Source organism: Equus quagga, chromosome 7, assembly GCF_021613505.1.
Source record: "Equus quagga isolate Etosha38 chromosome 7, UCLA_HA_Equagga_1.0, whole genome shotgun sequence".
NCBI lineage: Eukaryota > Metazoa > Chordata > Mammalia > Perissodactyla > Equidae > Equus > Equus quagga.
This window is the reverse complement of record NC_060273.1, coordinates 47,718,407-47,734,259: the sequence shown is the minus strand read 5'-3', so window position 1 is coordinate 47,734,259 and position 15,853 is coordinate 47,718,407. Positions and strand designations below refer to the sequence as shown.

The 15,853-nt window shown below is 59.9% G+C and overlaps 2 protein-coding genes across 7 annotated transcripts; both read left to right on the top strand.

Moving 5' to 3' along the window:
• The first annotated feature begins 215 nt into the window (after positions 1-215).
• EIF4E1B (eukaryotic translation initiation factor 4E family member 1B) lies at positions 216-4,069 on the top strand. Its single transcript, XM_046667663.1, has 7 exons — positions 216-313; positions 408-601; positions 853-948; positions 1,613-1,676; positions 2,409-2,522; positions 2,661-2,800; positions 3,151-4,069. Exons 1-7 carry the CDS (start codon positions 296-298, stop codon positions 3,263-3,265), a joined length of 741 nt encoding a protein of 246 aa, XP_046523619.1. The 5' UTR covers positions 216-295; the 3' UTR covers positions 3,266-4,069.
• An 832-nt stretch (positions 4,070-4,901) lies between these two features.
• Positions 4,902-15,651, top strand: TSPAN17 (tetraspanin 17). Of its 6 annotated transcripts, none has more exons than XR_006889493.1 (9): positions 4,902-5,159; positions 8,539-8,589; positions 8,679-8,825; positions 9,681-9,851; positions 11,692-11,817; positions 12,620-12,667; positions 13,242-13,396; positions 13,485-13,546; positions 14,026-15,651. XR_006889493.1 is itself a non-coding variant. In XM_046667987.1 (9 exons), the coding sequence occupies exons 1-9, from the start codon at positions 5,073-5,075 to the stop codon at positions 14,060-14,062; spliced, it is 846 nt and encodes a 281-aa protein (XP_046523943.1). In that variant the 5' UTR covers positions 4,905-5,072; the 3' UTR covers positions 14,063-15,651. The 6 variants fall into 6 exon arrangements, 3 of the variants coding, with proteins under 3 accessions (XP_046523944.1, XP_046523943.1, XP_046523942.1); XR_006889494.1 differs by having other exon boundaries at positions 4,903-5,159; positions 13,248-13,396; positions 13,931-15,651; XR_006889492.1 differs by having other exon boundaries at positions 4,903-5,159; positions 13,931-15,651.
• Positions 15,652-15,853: the final 202 nt, after the last annotated feature.

The window sequence follows — 15,853 nt, the reverse complement described above, 5'->3', positions numbered from 1 at the left end:
AGTGACCCTTACTTTCGTGTCTTGGCCCCGACGTGGCCAGCACCATGTGGGCAGGGCTGGGTCTGCCTGATCACAGCTGGGTCCCAGCCCCAGGCCTGCATGCAGAAGGTGCTCACTAAAGGCTTGCTGATGGTGGGAACAGGGTAAGCCCTCCCCCTCTGAGCCCCTCCCCTACACGGGCTCCTCCCCTCCCCTGCCCTGGGCAGGCGGGGGCGGAGCGCTGGCAGGTTAAAAGCCAGCAGCTGGGGACCTCTCCCATCCTCTCCTCCGATGCTAGGTGCTCAGCTACAGCCACATGGCTACCGCCAGCCCTGTGAGTCCACCCGCCAGCCCTTCCTCGGCACGGGACGGGGCTGGGGCGCCGAGGCCCGAGCTCACAGCCCACCCCGACGCCTTTCTTTGGTCAGGCCAGAGAGGCTAAGGGTGGAATCCGAAAGTGGGAGAAGAAGGAGAAAGAGGAAGAGGAAGAGGAGGCAGCAGTGGAGGCTTCGATGGGAGAGGCGGCTCCGAGCTCTCCCCGGGCTCTGCGGTCTCCGAGCAGGAAGGCCAGCGGTGAGGGCCCCGCGGAGGCAGGGCCGGAGCTGCACCCGCTGCAGAACAGGTAGGGCAGGCCCCAGGGCCTCGTCTGGGAAAGGCCAGAGCTGGCCGAAGACTTGCGCCCTGTTGGCCCCTCTGGCCGTAGCCCCGCCGAGAATCCGGGTTCACGCCCTACTCCTCCCCTCAGGATAACTGCCTCCAGTCACTTTGGGGGCCAGTTTGTCCTTGAAGGGGCAGGACTTCCCTGTCAGCCTAGGTGCTGCTGGGGGTGGGAGTGAGGGTCTCTCTACTTTCTCCTGCCACCCCTACCCCCAGGTGGGCTCTGTGGTTCTTCAAGAATGATCGCAGCCGGGCCTGGCAGGACAACCTCCATCTGGTCACCAAGTTTGACACCGTGGAAGACTTCTGGGCGTGAGTGTCTGCCCCTCATGAAGGAGGCCGGGGCCAGGGGCTCTGGGCTCGAGGTCCTTCCCAGACTCCTCCAGGGGGCTGCTTCCTACACACCTTTCCCAGGACTCCCCGGGGCCTGCAGTGCTTGCTGAGGGCTGGGCCTTGCTGGGTTCTGTGGGAGGTGGCGAGGGCATTGGGGCACAGGCCCTCCGAAGCCTTCTTGAGGATTAGGGAGAGAGCCCGGAGGTGGGAGAAGCAAGGAATAGACCCTACTCTGCCACTCCATGCTTTGCAACCCTGGGCAAGTTCCTTCCCCTCTCTGTGCTTGTCTCGGCCACAAAGTGAGGATTAGGCTGCCTCAGAGTGTCTGTGGGTGACAAGTGAGGGAATCTGAAAGGCGCTGTGCAAACCCTAGGGGCGGGTGAGGCGCCCCAGGGCTCCAGCTGGAGAGGTGCCCGCCCCAGGGTCTAAGAGCCACCCCACGGGCTTGGAGGGCCAGGAAGGCTCCAGAGAGGAGGTGGGGCTGGAGGCTTTGGGTCAGGAGGGATGGAATTCCAGGCAGGGTGCAGCAGTGTAGGCAAAGGCTTGGAGGTGGGAAGGTGCGTGGGAAGCAGTGGGGTCTGAGGCCGGCTGGAAGCAGGCCCTGAGAAGCCTGGCCTCACCCTGGGGCGGGGGCTCTCTCCAGGATGTACAGCCACATCCAGCTGGCCAGTAACCTCTCTTCTGGCTGTGACTATGCCCTGTTCAAGGTAAGCTCTGCTGTCCCCCCCGGCCCAGGGGCCTGATTCTTCCCGGCTTCTGCATCCTCCCTCATGGGGTTGGGGGTGGGGTGCCGAGGACAGCCTCCCTTGGAGCAAAGATATGATTTCTGATGGGAGGAAATGCTGTACTGAAGCTTGGACAGTGTTATGTCTGAGCTGCACCCTGGAGGATGTTTAAGAGTCTGGAAGGGGAGGGGAGAAGGGGGAACGAGGAAGGAGCCCGGGTTTCTGGCCTGGCTCCTTAACTAGGGACAGGCATCAAACTGCCCCAGGACACTCGTCATCAACGTCCAGGCCCCTCCCTAGAGGTATGTGCTGTGGGGCCCTGACATCAGTGTTTAAAGATTTCTCCAGGTGACTTGTGCCCTGCCAAGCCTGGGATGTGCCGTTGCCTACACTAGGAACACCCAGAGGTGTCCTTGATCACTCCCATTTGAACGCTTGTCACAAGGAACTTGGTTCAGTAAAGGAGAGAAACACACACATATGCAAACCTATAAAAGGTGACACATGTTGAGGCTTGGGCCTGCGGGAGCTCAGAGAAGGGGCTGGGGGGCTGAATGGCTGGTGGTGGAACCCGTTGTACAGAGGGGATGGAGGCACAAGAGACCTGGGCCTGTGGAGGCCTGTGGAGGGGCTGGAGCAGGCCCTGGGAAGGTGGTTGGGCCTCCACTTCCCTTTGAACAGAGGGAGGCAGTTGACTTGCCGTCCACCTCCCAGGATGGCATCCAGCCCATGTGGGAAGACAGCAGGAATAAGCGGGGTGGCCGCTGGCTGGTCAGCCTCGCCAAGCAGCAGCGCCACAGTGAGCTGGACCGCCTGTGGCTGGAGACGGTGAGTGTGGGAGCTGGGAGAGGAGGGTCCCCAAGGGAGGGGGCAGGGCTGGTCTGAGTCCCCCGGAGGCAGTAGCCTCAAGGATGGCAATCCGTGTGCCACAGCTGAAGGTATCATCATCCTCCTCTTTGGCCCCAGCTGCTGTGTCTGATTGGGGAGAGCTTTGAGGAGCACAGCCGGGAGGTGTGTGGCGCTGTTGTCAACGTCCGCACCAAGGGGGACAAGATTGCCGTGTGGACGAGGGAGGCAGAGAACCAGGCAGGCGTGCTGCACATTGGGTAAGGGGCGTCTCTGGCACAGGGTGGGGGCTGGGGCTCTTGTAGGGAGAAGGTGAAATGGGGGGTGGTTTGGCCTGCAAGCGAGACCTCTGGAACTCTCCATGCCATCTCCTGCTTCTTCCTTATCCACCTGTATAGAGGGTTTGGAATCTAGATTTAAAACTATTTCTAGCAGAACACTTTTCTTTTGCCTTAGAGTCATGTTTTGGGTATACATGTGGGTAAGACTACAAAACAGGAGTGACTGGCTGGAACCAGGGTAGGAGCTCTGGGCAAAGGACGCAGGGTCCCGGGTTATCTCCAGGACCCGCTGCTGACTGCTGTCTCACTTCCTCTCCCACTCACCTCAGGCGTGTCTACAAAGAGCGCCTGGGCCTCTCCGCAAAGACCATCATCGGGTACCAGGCCCACGCAGACACAGCCACCAAGAGCAACTCCCTAGCCAAGAACAAGTTTGTGGTGTGAGGGGCCTTGGCACCACTCCCCATACAGCGTCCCTGAGCCTCTCCCTGCTGTCTGTGTGTGTGTGTGTGTGTGTGTGGAGGGGGTGCTAGGCTACCCTGCTGATGCTGGGCAGGACTGGAGGGCAGATCACCCGGTTCTCACCTTCCTGGAGTGAATATGAATGCTCTTTAACATGATTGGGGGCCAGGCCTAGGGGCAGCTCTGGGGGAGGGGCCAGCCTGGGGACTTGGGGCAGCAGAAAGGGGAGGACACCTCTGGGTTTCCTTGTCTCACTCCGGGGTGGGTGAGTGGGTGAGGTGAGTCATGCTGGGAAGGAGAGCTCAACCGCAGGTGGAAAGATGACAGGAGAGAATCCTCTGATCCAGCACTTACTCCTAAGTGGGCTAGGGGGCCTGAGGGCCAGACTCTTCTATTGGGCGGGGGGGGGGGGTCAAGGCCACCGACACTGAGAGCTGGAGTGCAGGGACAGGAGTGGGGGACATTTCCTCTTTGTGATCACTCTGCTTATAAACCTTTGTGGGTTGCCTCTCTGTGGATTTGTGTCCTAAGAGCCCAGCCTGTCCCCCATCCCTTCCTGGAGTGTGGTGACCCCACACCCCAAGGGCTGGAGGGTGAGAGGCGAATGTGGTCTCACAGAGGGATATGTGGGGGCTGGAGCTCTCGCCCTTTCCTCAGCTGTGGCCGGGGTCTGGGCCTTGCCTGCCTTCGGGCTAGGCTGAACCAGAGGTGGGTGGAGGGGGCTCACCAAGGGGAGGAGGACAGTGGTGGTCAGCCCTCACCATGGTTCTGCTAGAGGTGGGTTAACTTAGCTCCTTTATTCCTGTTCTAAATAAATACTCACTTTGAACAAAATTGGAGTGGTTTTTAAGGAGGGCTCTAAAATTGAGTAAGATTCAGGCCCCCAAAATCTTGATCTGCTCCTGTCCTGCCTTGGAGGGACTCATGTGAGACTCCCAGTTTCCAAGACTCAGGGCCCAAGCTGGTATGCGGAGAGGGGTAAGACTGGAGGGCTTCAACCACCAAAGTGGTGTGAGCCAGGGTGTGGGGTATCTGCCTCTGCCCAAACTGAAGGGGCAAGGAGCAGCGGGCATGGCACCCGTAAGACCCAGGTGTCATCCGGCCTGAGTGCGAGCCAGGATAGGTAGGGCTGGATTTCTTTTGAGTGAAACACACAACTGACTCGACTGCACTGTATTAAAGTGTCCTGCACGTGTGTGAAAAACACGAGCCGAATCACCATCTCCATCCGCTCACCAGCTCAGTGGTTACTCCTCTTCAGGGATGGGTTCCGACAGCAAGGCCGGGGACAGGGTGGCGCTGGTACTGAGCTTTGCGGGCTGAGGGGAACCGGAGTCCTTGGTGCCTGTGGTTTGCGGGGCCATCAGCAAGCGTCTCAGGCGAGTCCAAGCCATCCTGGGCAGCTCGGGGCAGCTGCCTGCGCAGGGCACGGAGCCTAGGGCAGGGGCGGAGCCACGCCCGGAGGCGGGGCTACTAGGGGGCGGAGCCTAGGGTAGGGGCGGAGCCCGGCACAGAGGCGGGGCTCCGAGGGGGCGGAGTTGGCGGGGGCGGAGCCAGGCCTGGAGGCGGTGCGGCTCCGACGGGACCCCGCTGGCGCGGAGCGGGGCGGTCCGGGCGCCGGGGGCGGTCCCTGAGGGGTGGGCGGGGCCCGACGGGCGCTCTGTGTGGCCGCGGCCATGAAGCCGCAGCCGCCGGGCTAGGCCCCGGGCGGCGCTAGCCCAGGGCGGCCCGCGGAGGGCTGAGCCCGGCCGCCGGCTCCGGTTCCCGGGCCGGCGGGCGGCCGCTCACCATGCCCGGCAAGCACCAGCACTTCCAGGAACCCGAGGTCGGCTGCTGCGGGAAATACTTCCTGTTTGGCTTCAACATTGTCTTCTGGGTGAGCGCGGGGTGGGTTCCGGGCCCGGTGCTAGCAGTGGCAGGAGAATGAGGTTCAGTCCCCTCCTACGGGGAGACCACTCCTGCCAGCAGGGCTTGGGATCGTGCCCCCATTCCTCCCGCCCACCCCAGGACCACCCACGAGAACTACAGAGAGGCCCGGATTGCAGGGGGATGGCACGGGGTGCGGTGGAGAAGCGGAGTCGCCTGTCTTCTCTGGGCCCGGCGGAGGAAGGGGAGGCGTTTCCTTGAAGGCCCCTGGGACACGCTTGGTGCAGGTCGCCTCCTCTTCCGCCCAGCCCCCTTGCTACTCTGGGTTGTGGGGTGCGCGCGGAGCCCCACCCAACACCCGTAGGGTTTGGTTTCCCCCATAGGGAGGAAAGTGCCACGAGGGGAAGGGCTGCGTCCGCTCGCCCGTCCCTTTGCCCCTCCGGCACCTGGTCCTGCTGCCTCACTTTAAGCTCCTGCAAAGTAGGGTGGGTCAAAGCCCTGCCTCCCAGGCCCATACTAAGAGGCTTCTGGCCGGGGGACCAATAGCCCTAGTCTTCAGCGGGGGCAGGGGATCTCCCCTGCTGAGAGGCCGGGAGCTGGCCCAGGGGAACAGAATTCGACATTCCACAGCTGACAAAACCGAGGCTGGGGCCGGCTGCCCCTGACTGGGGAAGGGAGCTGGTGGTGCCCCTCCTGGGGTGGCATCTGTGCCCCTGGGCCCTGCCAAGTCATCTTTCTCTTCTCCCTCCCCCATCCCATCTCTCCAGGGCTGCATGCTGCCTCTGCAGTCTCTGCTTCTGCCGTCTTGGGTCAAAATGCCAGGCCTATTCATTTTTGTTAAGCAGACCTCAGTGGCAGTGCCCTCTCCCCACGTGCTGACCATGCAGCCACCCGTGCGTGGGTGTCCTTTGGCCCCAGCGGTGCTTAGCTCTGGAGTGTGTGGGGAAGTCTGGAGGCCTGGGCGGAGCAGGCCTGGCTGTAAGACTGAGAGCAAGTCACTTCTCTCTGGGCCTCAGCTTCCCGGCCTGGGAGGGGGTGATGGTGAAGCCTGGCCCTCAGGGTTGTTAGGCAGATTAAATGAATTCTAATTTATTGTATTCTCGAATCTACGTTATTATTATCCACATTTTACAGATGAGGGAACAGGCACAGAGAGGTTAAGTCATTTAACCTAGTCATGCAGCCAGTAAGTACAGAGTCAAAGTGACAGCCTAGTGGGCAGTGGGTGGAGGTGAGGCAGAGAGCACTGAGCAGAGGGAGCCCCGGAATGCCAAGCGGAGACAGGCATGAGAGACTTAGGCTTGTTCCAGGGCCCCCTAGGCAGGGGACTGGAGGTGGGGAACTGGAGCACGGAAGGCCCCCGGGGCTGGAGCCGAGAATTGGAGTTTTATGTTGAGGGCAGTGTGGAGCAAGGAGGGCTTCAGTGGGAGGTGGTGGGTCTGTTCTAGCAGATCTGTCTGGCTGCTGTGGGGAGGGTGGATGAGAGGCAGGGCTTGGAGGTGAGGAGACCAGGGAGGAGGGCTGGGGCAAGCTGGGGGAGGGGGGAGGTGAGGAAGGCTCCAGGGGGAGTTTTGAGGCTGAATTGACAGGACTGGGCCACTTGCGGGGCAGAGGGAGGGTTTCAGGTTTGGGTAAAGGTGGCCTGCGGGAGGTGCCTAGGAAACAGGTCAGAGGTTTTTTTTGTTTTAATGTAAAGCAGACCCTGGTGTTGGCCTGCACAGAATCAGTGAGAACTGGTGGTTTCTCACTCATTAGAATATGGCCCAGACTCCTCCCCACGGCCTCCAGCGCCCCATAGGGTCTAGCCCTGCAGCCCTCAGTTTATCCCTTGCACCACCAAACATGATCTTACCTCATGGTCTCTGCCTGTGGTCTCTCTGCCTGAATTCTCGTCTCCTCGCTCCAGCTTTTCATCCTTCAAACCTCAGCTAAAATGTCACCACTTTCCTAACACCCTCTGTAAAGCAGCCCCACCGCCCCTGGGCCCTCCCCATTGCATCATCCTGTTGGATTTTCTTGCAAGGATCTGTTGGAGTCTGAAATTACCTCGTTGGCTCACTGTAGGTTTCCCACACTGGAGTGTAAACTCCGTGAGGGCTGAGAGCTCATCTGTGCTATTCGCTGATCTATTCCCAGCACGTGGAACAGAGCCTGGGGCATGGAGGGGTTTGCAGAGGCAGGTGGACATAGGGGTTTGGAGCCAGGGAGAGGTTTGGGTGGACATCCGGGAGATGCCAGTGTCATGATGGAGTGGAAAATGAGTGCGAGGAGGAGGAGGAAGGGCAGGAGGCTGAGGGCGGAACCTGGGGGGCGGGCATGTGCGCGGGGCAGGTGAAGTGTGTCCTGGGAGGGAGGCTGAGAAGCGGCAGGGGGAAGGAATGGTACTGAGTTAACCATGGAGAGGCTCAGGAAGGAGAAAGTGGTGGTTGGTCACCTGTTTAAAGGCTCAGATGGGATGAGGCAGGAGAAGTGATGTTTGGTTTCACATCCCAGATCCAGTGTGGAGGAGGGAAGAAAAGACATTTCTAGAGAAAGAGTACAGCAGTGGGAGGAGCCTGGGATCCAAGCAGGGAAGGGATGAAAGTGGGTGGGCATGGGTGCAGGTGACCAGAGCTGACCAAGGCTGTGTGCTGAGGGGAAGCAGCCTACAGAGAAAGCAGGTGGGTAGGGGAGGGCTGCAGAGCAGGAGGGGGGCTTTTCCTCTGAGACTGGATATCCAAGAGTCTGCCCAGGGTCAGGCAGCGGCCTTGACCTCCAGGGCTCATCCCAGTAAGGAATTAAGGCAGGATGGTGGGTGGTGTCTAGAAGGCCTAGGCAGAGCTGTGGCCAGATGTTTTCTAGGACACAGCCACTGGCCCAGGCTGGGGCCCTCAGCTGGATCCTGCTGTGCATCGAGGTTCCTTGTCATTCAGGGGTCTTTGGTTGGACTCTGGCAGAGGGAGGTTGAAATGGGGGGTGGAGGTGGGGTGGTGGGCACAGTTGTAGGGTAGGAGGGCTGGATTTGGGAGGGGGCAGAAAGGAGGTAGGAGCCCAGAACTCAGCATGGGCGTGGGGTGGGAGCAGAGGCTCAGGACACTGCTGCTGCTGCTCGGAGGGAGTGTCTCAGCCACCCTCTGCTCTAGTTCTGAGTTCCAGGAAGGGCCCCTGATGTCCATCCCAGGGCTAGGGAGGGTTCAGTCTTCCAGGCGGTGTTCTGTGGGGAAGGAGCACTGGGATGTGTTCTTGGGAAGATGGAAAGGACCCTGGATCCCATTTACAGCCCTGTCCCCTCTTCCTCTCTCTCCCCCTGGCTTCCTGAAGACCCTGAGCACTAGTGGGGAGGGGGCTCTGTTGGGAGTGGGGAGGGCTGTTGGTGCCTCACCCTCAGCTCTTTGCTGCTGCTTCTGCAGGTGCTGGGAGCCCTGTTTCTGGCCATCGGCCTCTGGGCCTGGGGTGAGAAGGTAAGATGGTGGGATAGGGTGTGGGGCTGCCATGGGTTGCAGTGGGGGGAGGTCAGCCCGCCCACTTGCCTCTGCTCCTCCCGGCACAGGGCGTTCTCTCCAACCTCTCGGCGCTGACAGATCTGGGAGGCCTTGACCCCGTGTGGCTGTTTGTAGTAGTGGGAGGCATCATGTCCGTGCTGGGCTTTGCCGGCTGCATAGGGGCTCTCCGGGAGAACACCTTCCTGCTCAAGTTTGTGAGTGCCCCCCTCACCCACCCACCCACCGCCTAGATCCACTGGGGACCCCAACTTCCTCCCAACCACTTCTTGCATATAGTTTGTGCTTAATAATGGGTACTTTTATTATTATGTTATTATAACAATAATCAGATTCGTATTATCTGTATTTATAGGATCTTTTCTGTTCTAAGTGATTGAAACCCAGTGGCCTAAGCATAGAAGGGTATTTATGGCTCATTAAGAAAAGCCCAGGGGTGTACTGGCCACTGGTACCTTTGGGTCCACCATTGTGTCACTTGGCCTGGTCTCTGTTTGTTAGCTCTGTCCCTTTGGGTTGGCTCCATCGTGGTGGAAGGATGCCCAGGAACGGGCGGGTGCTGGGTTCACGCTTCCCTCCTAGGAAGTCCTCCTAGAGGCGGATGCTCCCTTTTCCCGGATGCTTCCTCTTCCCGACCCTTCTTCTGCCGAGTCCTTTAATTGCATCTCCTTGGTTCTGATTGGCCAGCTCTGGACCAATCCCTGCGGCCCCCGCGGGCGGGGGCGGGGAGGCCGGGGGGGGGGGGAGTGCTCTCATTGGTGGGGTCCTGCGCATGCTCAGCTGTCTCTCTGGGAATGAGGAAAGAGGTGGTGGTGTCTGCGTTTGAATCACGTAAACTGAATATGTGTGGAGGGTGGTTTCTTGAAGAAAACGGGGTGAATAGCAGAGGAAGGGGAATGGATGGGTAGGTGAGAGCAGCATGTTCTTACCACCATAAAATAATAGTAACACAATCGAAAGTGGGAATTGGGCTGTCTTGGGGTCCACTCTGTCCCGTGGCACCCTCAAGCCCTGTGTCTTTGACCCCTGTGTCTGTATGCCCCCAACCCCAGTTCTCCGTGTTCCTTGGCCTCATCTTCTTCCTGGAGCTGGCGACAGGGATCCTGGCCTTTGTCTTCAAGGACTGGATTCGAGACCAGCTCAACCTCTTCATCAACAACAACGTCAAGGCCTATCGGGACGACATTGACCTCCAGAACCTCATTGACTTTGCTCAGGAATACGTGAGTCTAGCGTCCAGCAGGGGCCGTGTGCAGGAAGCACCTGCTAGGCAGATGAGTGATGGAGCAAGGTCCCTCTTGGGACCATTCCCTGGCCAACCTAGGCCAGGCAGACCCCAGGGAAGAGAGCCAGGAGTCCCCTTGTCCAAGGGGAAGCCAGCTCCTGGTGATCCCTGCGGGTCAGCATGTGCCTAGCCCTGCAGGGACACGGGATTGGGGAAGAGAAGCCAGAGGCTCCGCACTAGAATCCTAGGCCGGGGCATATAACACACTTACAGGAGGAAATTTGGGTTAAAAATATAGATTTCCCCTCTACTAAACCCTGGGCCCACAGTGTTGGCCAGGGCTGCATTGCCACTGTCTCCTTTGCTGGCACAAGGGCTCTCTGCTTGCCACCGTCCCCGCCACTGTATTTTATTACACCTGTCAGCCCCCTTCTCTTGTTTATATCATTTATTTGGCCTCTGAACATATTAGAGTTTGAGACCCCCGACGGAAGCTCTGCCCTGAAGCTTGCAAACCTAACCCGTGTGAAAAAGCAGTCAGTGAACAGTTCATGACGTGCTAGACACCTCCCGCCTGCACAGTCTCTCCCACTCACGCCCTCAGTCACACCCAGTCACACCCACGTACACAGTCACATGCCTTTGACATCATCCACCCCGAGAGTCTGCTCTGGGGTCCAGAGATGGAGCAGAGCCGGTGCCTGCTTTGAGGAGGTCTCAGCCCAGGGTGGAAGCAGACATAGCCGGGAGGCTAGGATGGGATTTATTTGTTCTTCCAACACAGAATTGTTACAGGCCCATCACGTGCCAGGCCCTGGGCCACTGCTAGGGATTCAGTGGTGAAAAATGCTGAGGCCTCACTGGGATGGCAGTCTGGGGAAGGAGATAGATGGTAAACAAATGTGTGTGTGTAAAATTATAAATTGTGGTTAGGGCTGAAATGAGGAAGGGTGGGGAAGGGAAGGCCTCAGGGGGCGACCTTGGAGGAGGAGAGGAGTGGGGCTGTGAAGTAGCAGGTGCTGAGCAGGGCATGAGGAGGCAGGCAGAGGCCAGGCTGTGTGCTGGGACCCGTGCACAGAGCCACACGGCCCTTCCTCACGCCCCCGACTCAGCCCAGGGGGCCTACCTGAGTTCACCACTGGGCTGGCTCCTCAAGGGCCGGCTTTCCAGCAGCCTGTGCCGCATCAGCGAGTTAAGGCTACGTGCTCCTCTCTCCTCCACTCAATCATGAGCTCCTTGCTTTATCACCGCCCCACTTGCCATTGTCCCACCTTGGGAGGTGGCCCACGATGTTCTGGACGGGGGGATGGGGCTGGGTGCTGACAGCAGCAGTTGTGAAGTGGAATGGGAGGGTTCTGAGGGCGGCAGAATTGCCCTCCTGTCCCTGCGGAGAGGGGAGAAGGTCTCCGTGAACTCTGGGGCAGGTGTGGGGAGACCCAGCACAGATCTGGGGTTCAGTGGCGCCTTTCCCCGCCGCGTTTGGCAAGACCCCTGCTCCTCAGCGTGGCCTGGAGGAAGCCAGTCTTGGACCAACATGCTTGCTTCCCCTTTTTCTGCCACTCTTGTGTTAGAGGGACAGGTCTGGAGATCGGGGGAGGGGGGGACTCCCCCTTTCCACTGCCTATCCAGCCCAGGCAGACGCTCAGAGCTGCTCTGATGGCCCTGCGCCCAGGCCCGCCTGTCTCCTGGGGGTGCGGTGGGGAGGTGCCCACCTGCCTAACTGCTTCTAGGACCCCTCCCAGCCCAGCCCTGTGTCCCTGCAGCCTGGGCCTGCCCCCAAACAGGATGGGTCTCCTGGGTGGGCCTGGCTCACCTACGGCTCTCCTCCCGCCCTCTAGTGGTCTTGCTGCGGAGCCCGAGGGCCCAACGACTGGAACCTCAATATCTACTTCAACTGCACTGACTTGAACCCGAGCCGGGAGCGCTGCGGGGTGCCCTTCTCTTGCTGCGTCAGGGACCCTGCGGTGAGTGGGGTCTGATGAGGAGGGGTGAGGGCATTGCAGTGTGCAGTTCCAGCCTGGGAAAACCCACCCCAGGGCTCGCTCAGCTCAGCCCGCTCTGGGCGCCCTGGGTGTCTGGGGGAGATCATTTTACATGGGTGTGCCTGCCAAGCTGGGAAGTTTGCGTCCATGGGCAGCACTGAGGCCTGCTGGGGTGGGGGCCGTGCCTCTTCAGCAAAACCTGTCTCCTTGATGGTAGTGAGATGGAAATGCAGGGCCCCGGGGCACAGGGCCTGGCCCAGAGGGCTCACGCACCCTGTGTTCCCAGCTCAGTGCGGCTCCAGGCAGGGTCTGCTCCTGGCCAGCCTTGACATTGTCTGGGGGCCGAGGACTGGGTGCCTCCCTCAGTCGTGAGTGTATGAGGCAGGGGCTGCCTAGGCCACAGTCAGCTGCCACGCCGCTGGGCCATCATGCTGGGGTGGCAGGGGGTGAAGGTTCTGATCCTTTTGTGGCTTTCTTCAGAGCAGCAGCTTCTCACCGTGACATCCCTCCTGGCACGGTTCACCCGGGACACTGAGGGCCAGGTTTCTTCCCGTTCTTAGAAAACTCAAGCAGGCAGGATTCCTAAACAGGAGGCAGCTCAAGCTGGCGTGTGCAGCCATGTGTCCAGGTGCCAGGGGAAGAGGCGCATGGGCCTCAGCAAGCCTTGCTTAGGAGCAGTGGGCGTGGCGGAATCCGCGGTTCTGTCTGCTTCCCCTGAGAAGCAGGAACCATTCTAGTGCTGGGCGCCCCTCACCAAGCTGCTCGTTGGCCTGTTTCTCCTTAGGAAGATGTCCTCAACACCCAGTGCGGCTACGATGTCCGGCTCAAACTGGTGAGAGGGGCGGGAACAGGGCTGGGGGCTGCTGGGGGTGCTGGAATGGGAAGGGGACCTCCCATAAGCTCCTCTGAAAGGCCTTGGGGATTCTGTGGGGAGGGAGTGTCGAGTCCCAGGGACCAATGAGGCACATAGGGCTCAGTACTGCCAAACACGGGGCAGCGACTGTGGGTACGGGGATGTGTGCATGTGCTCATTCCAATTCTGTTGCCCATCCCCTGGGTGCCCGGCATTGCCTTAGACACTGGGGATTCATCTAATGAGAAACAGACAGACAGAGGCCCTGCCCGCAAGGAGCTCCCACTCCAGTGGAGGGAGAAAGACACTGATAAGTAAATGTGAACAGTCATGTAACGTTTTCAGCTAAGAGCTTGGAAGAGAATGAAATAAAGGTGATGGGGTTGGGGCTAGGAGGTCAGCCACGAGGAGGGGGCGTCTGTGCTGAGACCCCAGTGATGAGAAAGAGCCAGCCACGCAAAGGCCTGTGCTAGAGCTCCAGGCAGCAGGTGCTGAGGTGTGGGGCCTCCGGGTGGGCTGAGCTTCGCGTGCTGGACTGAGACGAGGCCCGCAGGGGCAGGCGCGCCAAGCCTGGTGCCTGTGTGTTCCCAGGAGCTGGAGCAGCAGGGCTCTATCCACACCAAAGGCTGCGTGGGCCAGTTCGAGAAGTGGCTGCAGGACAACCTGATCGTCGTGGCTGGGGTCTTTGTGGGCATCGCCCTCCTCCAGGTACTGCCGCGGCCCTGCCTGCCCCACCCTGCCCTGGGCCCTCCTGCCCCACTGGCAGCCTCTCCGTTGCCTGCCCTCTGTCCTACAGATCTTCGGTATCTGCCTGGCCCAGAACCTCGTGAGCGACATCAAGGCAGTGAAGGCCAACTGGTGAGGCTGCCACGCTGGCCATGGCCACCCGCTCGGCCTACCCAGGGAGCCCCCACTGTGCCTGTGGGGCTGCAGGAGGTGTTTCTGCTTGGACCCGAGCCCCACATGGGGCTCGCGTGTGGATGTGCCGTGCGCCCATAGAGAAGGCCGCGTGCCTGTGCCTGGGCTGCCTGTCCTGTAGCTGTGTGCATGGAGGGTGGGCGTGCCAGTAGGGTGTGCACAGGGAACCACTGTCTCGGCTCCTGTTGGGTGGTGGGCTCTCCAGGGGACTAGGAACGGTGCAGGCTGGGACACACTCCTCTGTGCATGGCTGTGGAGCGGGCTGGGGGTCTGCTGTTGTCAGGACAGAGCCACATGTAGCTTCGTAACTCTCTTCTCTACTAGCCGTGACCTTGACCCTGCCAGGAGCCCACTTTGGCCTCAGCGTCTCAGATTCTAACATGGGTCCAAGAATTTTCTCTCCCTTGCTTGCCTCTCAGGATCAAACATGATGATGGCTACAAACTACTCAAATAAACAAAACCTTGAAAGCACTGGCTTCCACCCACCGTCTCGGAGGTTCTGTCAGCGCAGGGCTTCGGCAGAGCTCTCCGCCTGGGGCCCGGCCCAGCCCACCCTGCCAGCGCGTGTTCTCGGCCTGGGTGGTGTATACATTCAAGCCAAGCTTTAACACTTGGTCTATTTCACATGAAAGTCCAGATCTCTGGCTTCTCGTGAAGATTGGCCATCTGGCCACAGTGGCTCTTCAGTGACAACGTCTCCTGGGACACGCGCTTCCTGTTGCCTGAGGCACCCTGGCTCATTCTGCTCCCCTGAGTGCGGTGCCTGACCTGGTAGCCTGGGGTTGGCCTCCCACGCCTCTGTAGGGTTATTCCCTGTCGACACTGTGGGGCTGCTGTGGGCCAAGCCCGGGGTGAGGCCCAGGGATGTGAAGAATGGGAGGCTGGACCCTGTGCTGAAGAGGCAGCCTGGGAGGGGTCTGGCCCTCCTAGGGACTGAGAGGCTGCCTGTGTGCCCAAGACTGTGGCTGAGGGGTGGGATAGACATCAGGAAGGCTTTTGGAAGGAAGCAACTGGAAGCCCAGAGCTTGGCACCCCTGGGGTTGGGAGGAGACTGATTTGGGGGCCATCGATGGTTGACTCCTCGGCCCTAGCTTGGAACTGTCTTCCTGGTGGCCTGCAGCACTGCCTCCTGGCCACCAGAGGGCGCGCCAGCACAGCTTTCCTGGTCTGGCTCGGTGGGCCGGGCGCCTGCTGCGGCCCTCCTGGTACTGCCGGTGCTCTGGGCTTTGGGGAGCTGGAAGACTTCTAAAGGAGCGCACCGGCCCAGACTTGGAGTATGACTGCTGCTCTCAGCTCTGCCTCCTAGCTGCGTGAAGGGCTGTGTGTGGAGTGGCTCTACGCACCCCTCCCCGGGCTGCCCCTGGTGGATGAGACGAGGGGTTGGAGCTAGTTCCCAGTCTCCAACTCGGATGCCCTTGGGGCCAGGCAGGTTATAGAAGTGAATGACGTAGGCCTTTGAGTTGTGAGGCCTTTGCAGTACGACTTTGACTTTCCTGCTGTTACTGCAGACGGACACAGAGACATGGCTTTGGGACAAGAGAAGTATCTGCACAATCAAGTTGTAATGGCAACTGGCCTTGAGAGACAATAGGGTGTGGTGGGGACTGTGGCAAAGCACAGGTCCCCACCTGAAGTTGGTGGCTGTCATTGAATTGTAGCTAATTGCTGTAAAGTGAGAATGCGGGCTAATGCCAGAAATCTGGAGAAACCAGAAATCCAGATTTTTATGTGAGATGTCCTGATTTTTAAGTTGTTGGCAACTAATTAAAAAAATTTTAAAACGCTGCAAGCTGAACGACAGGCTTGGGGCCCCGCTTTGGCCCCTGTGCCCCATAGGTCCCTTTGGGACAGTCACCCGCAGGGCCCTGGCTGCTCTGCCATTCAGGGATGCCGGGAGCTGCTGCAGGGGCAGTGTGTGGGGCACGCACTTGGCGCTGTGGCTCCCAGACACAGGCGGGACAGTGTCCTGGGGTTCCTGACAGGCACCGGCGTGGGCGGTGTCTACGCCTGACAATAAATGCGGCTCACAATGCTGCACATGTGTCTCTCCTTTTCTGATTTCATTTCCTGTCAAACCTCTCCCCTTGTGAGGTGGAGATCCTTTTCCTGATGAAGCTGCAGCTCATGCAGGGGAGGGAGTTCCCCAGAGCACGCAGCGGGAGGAGGCCCCCATAGCTGACCCCTCTTGGTGAGTTATCCTCCCTTCTGCTCCATCTGGGAGAAGCTTGGATCCAGAGCACCCAGT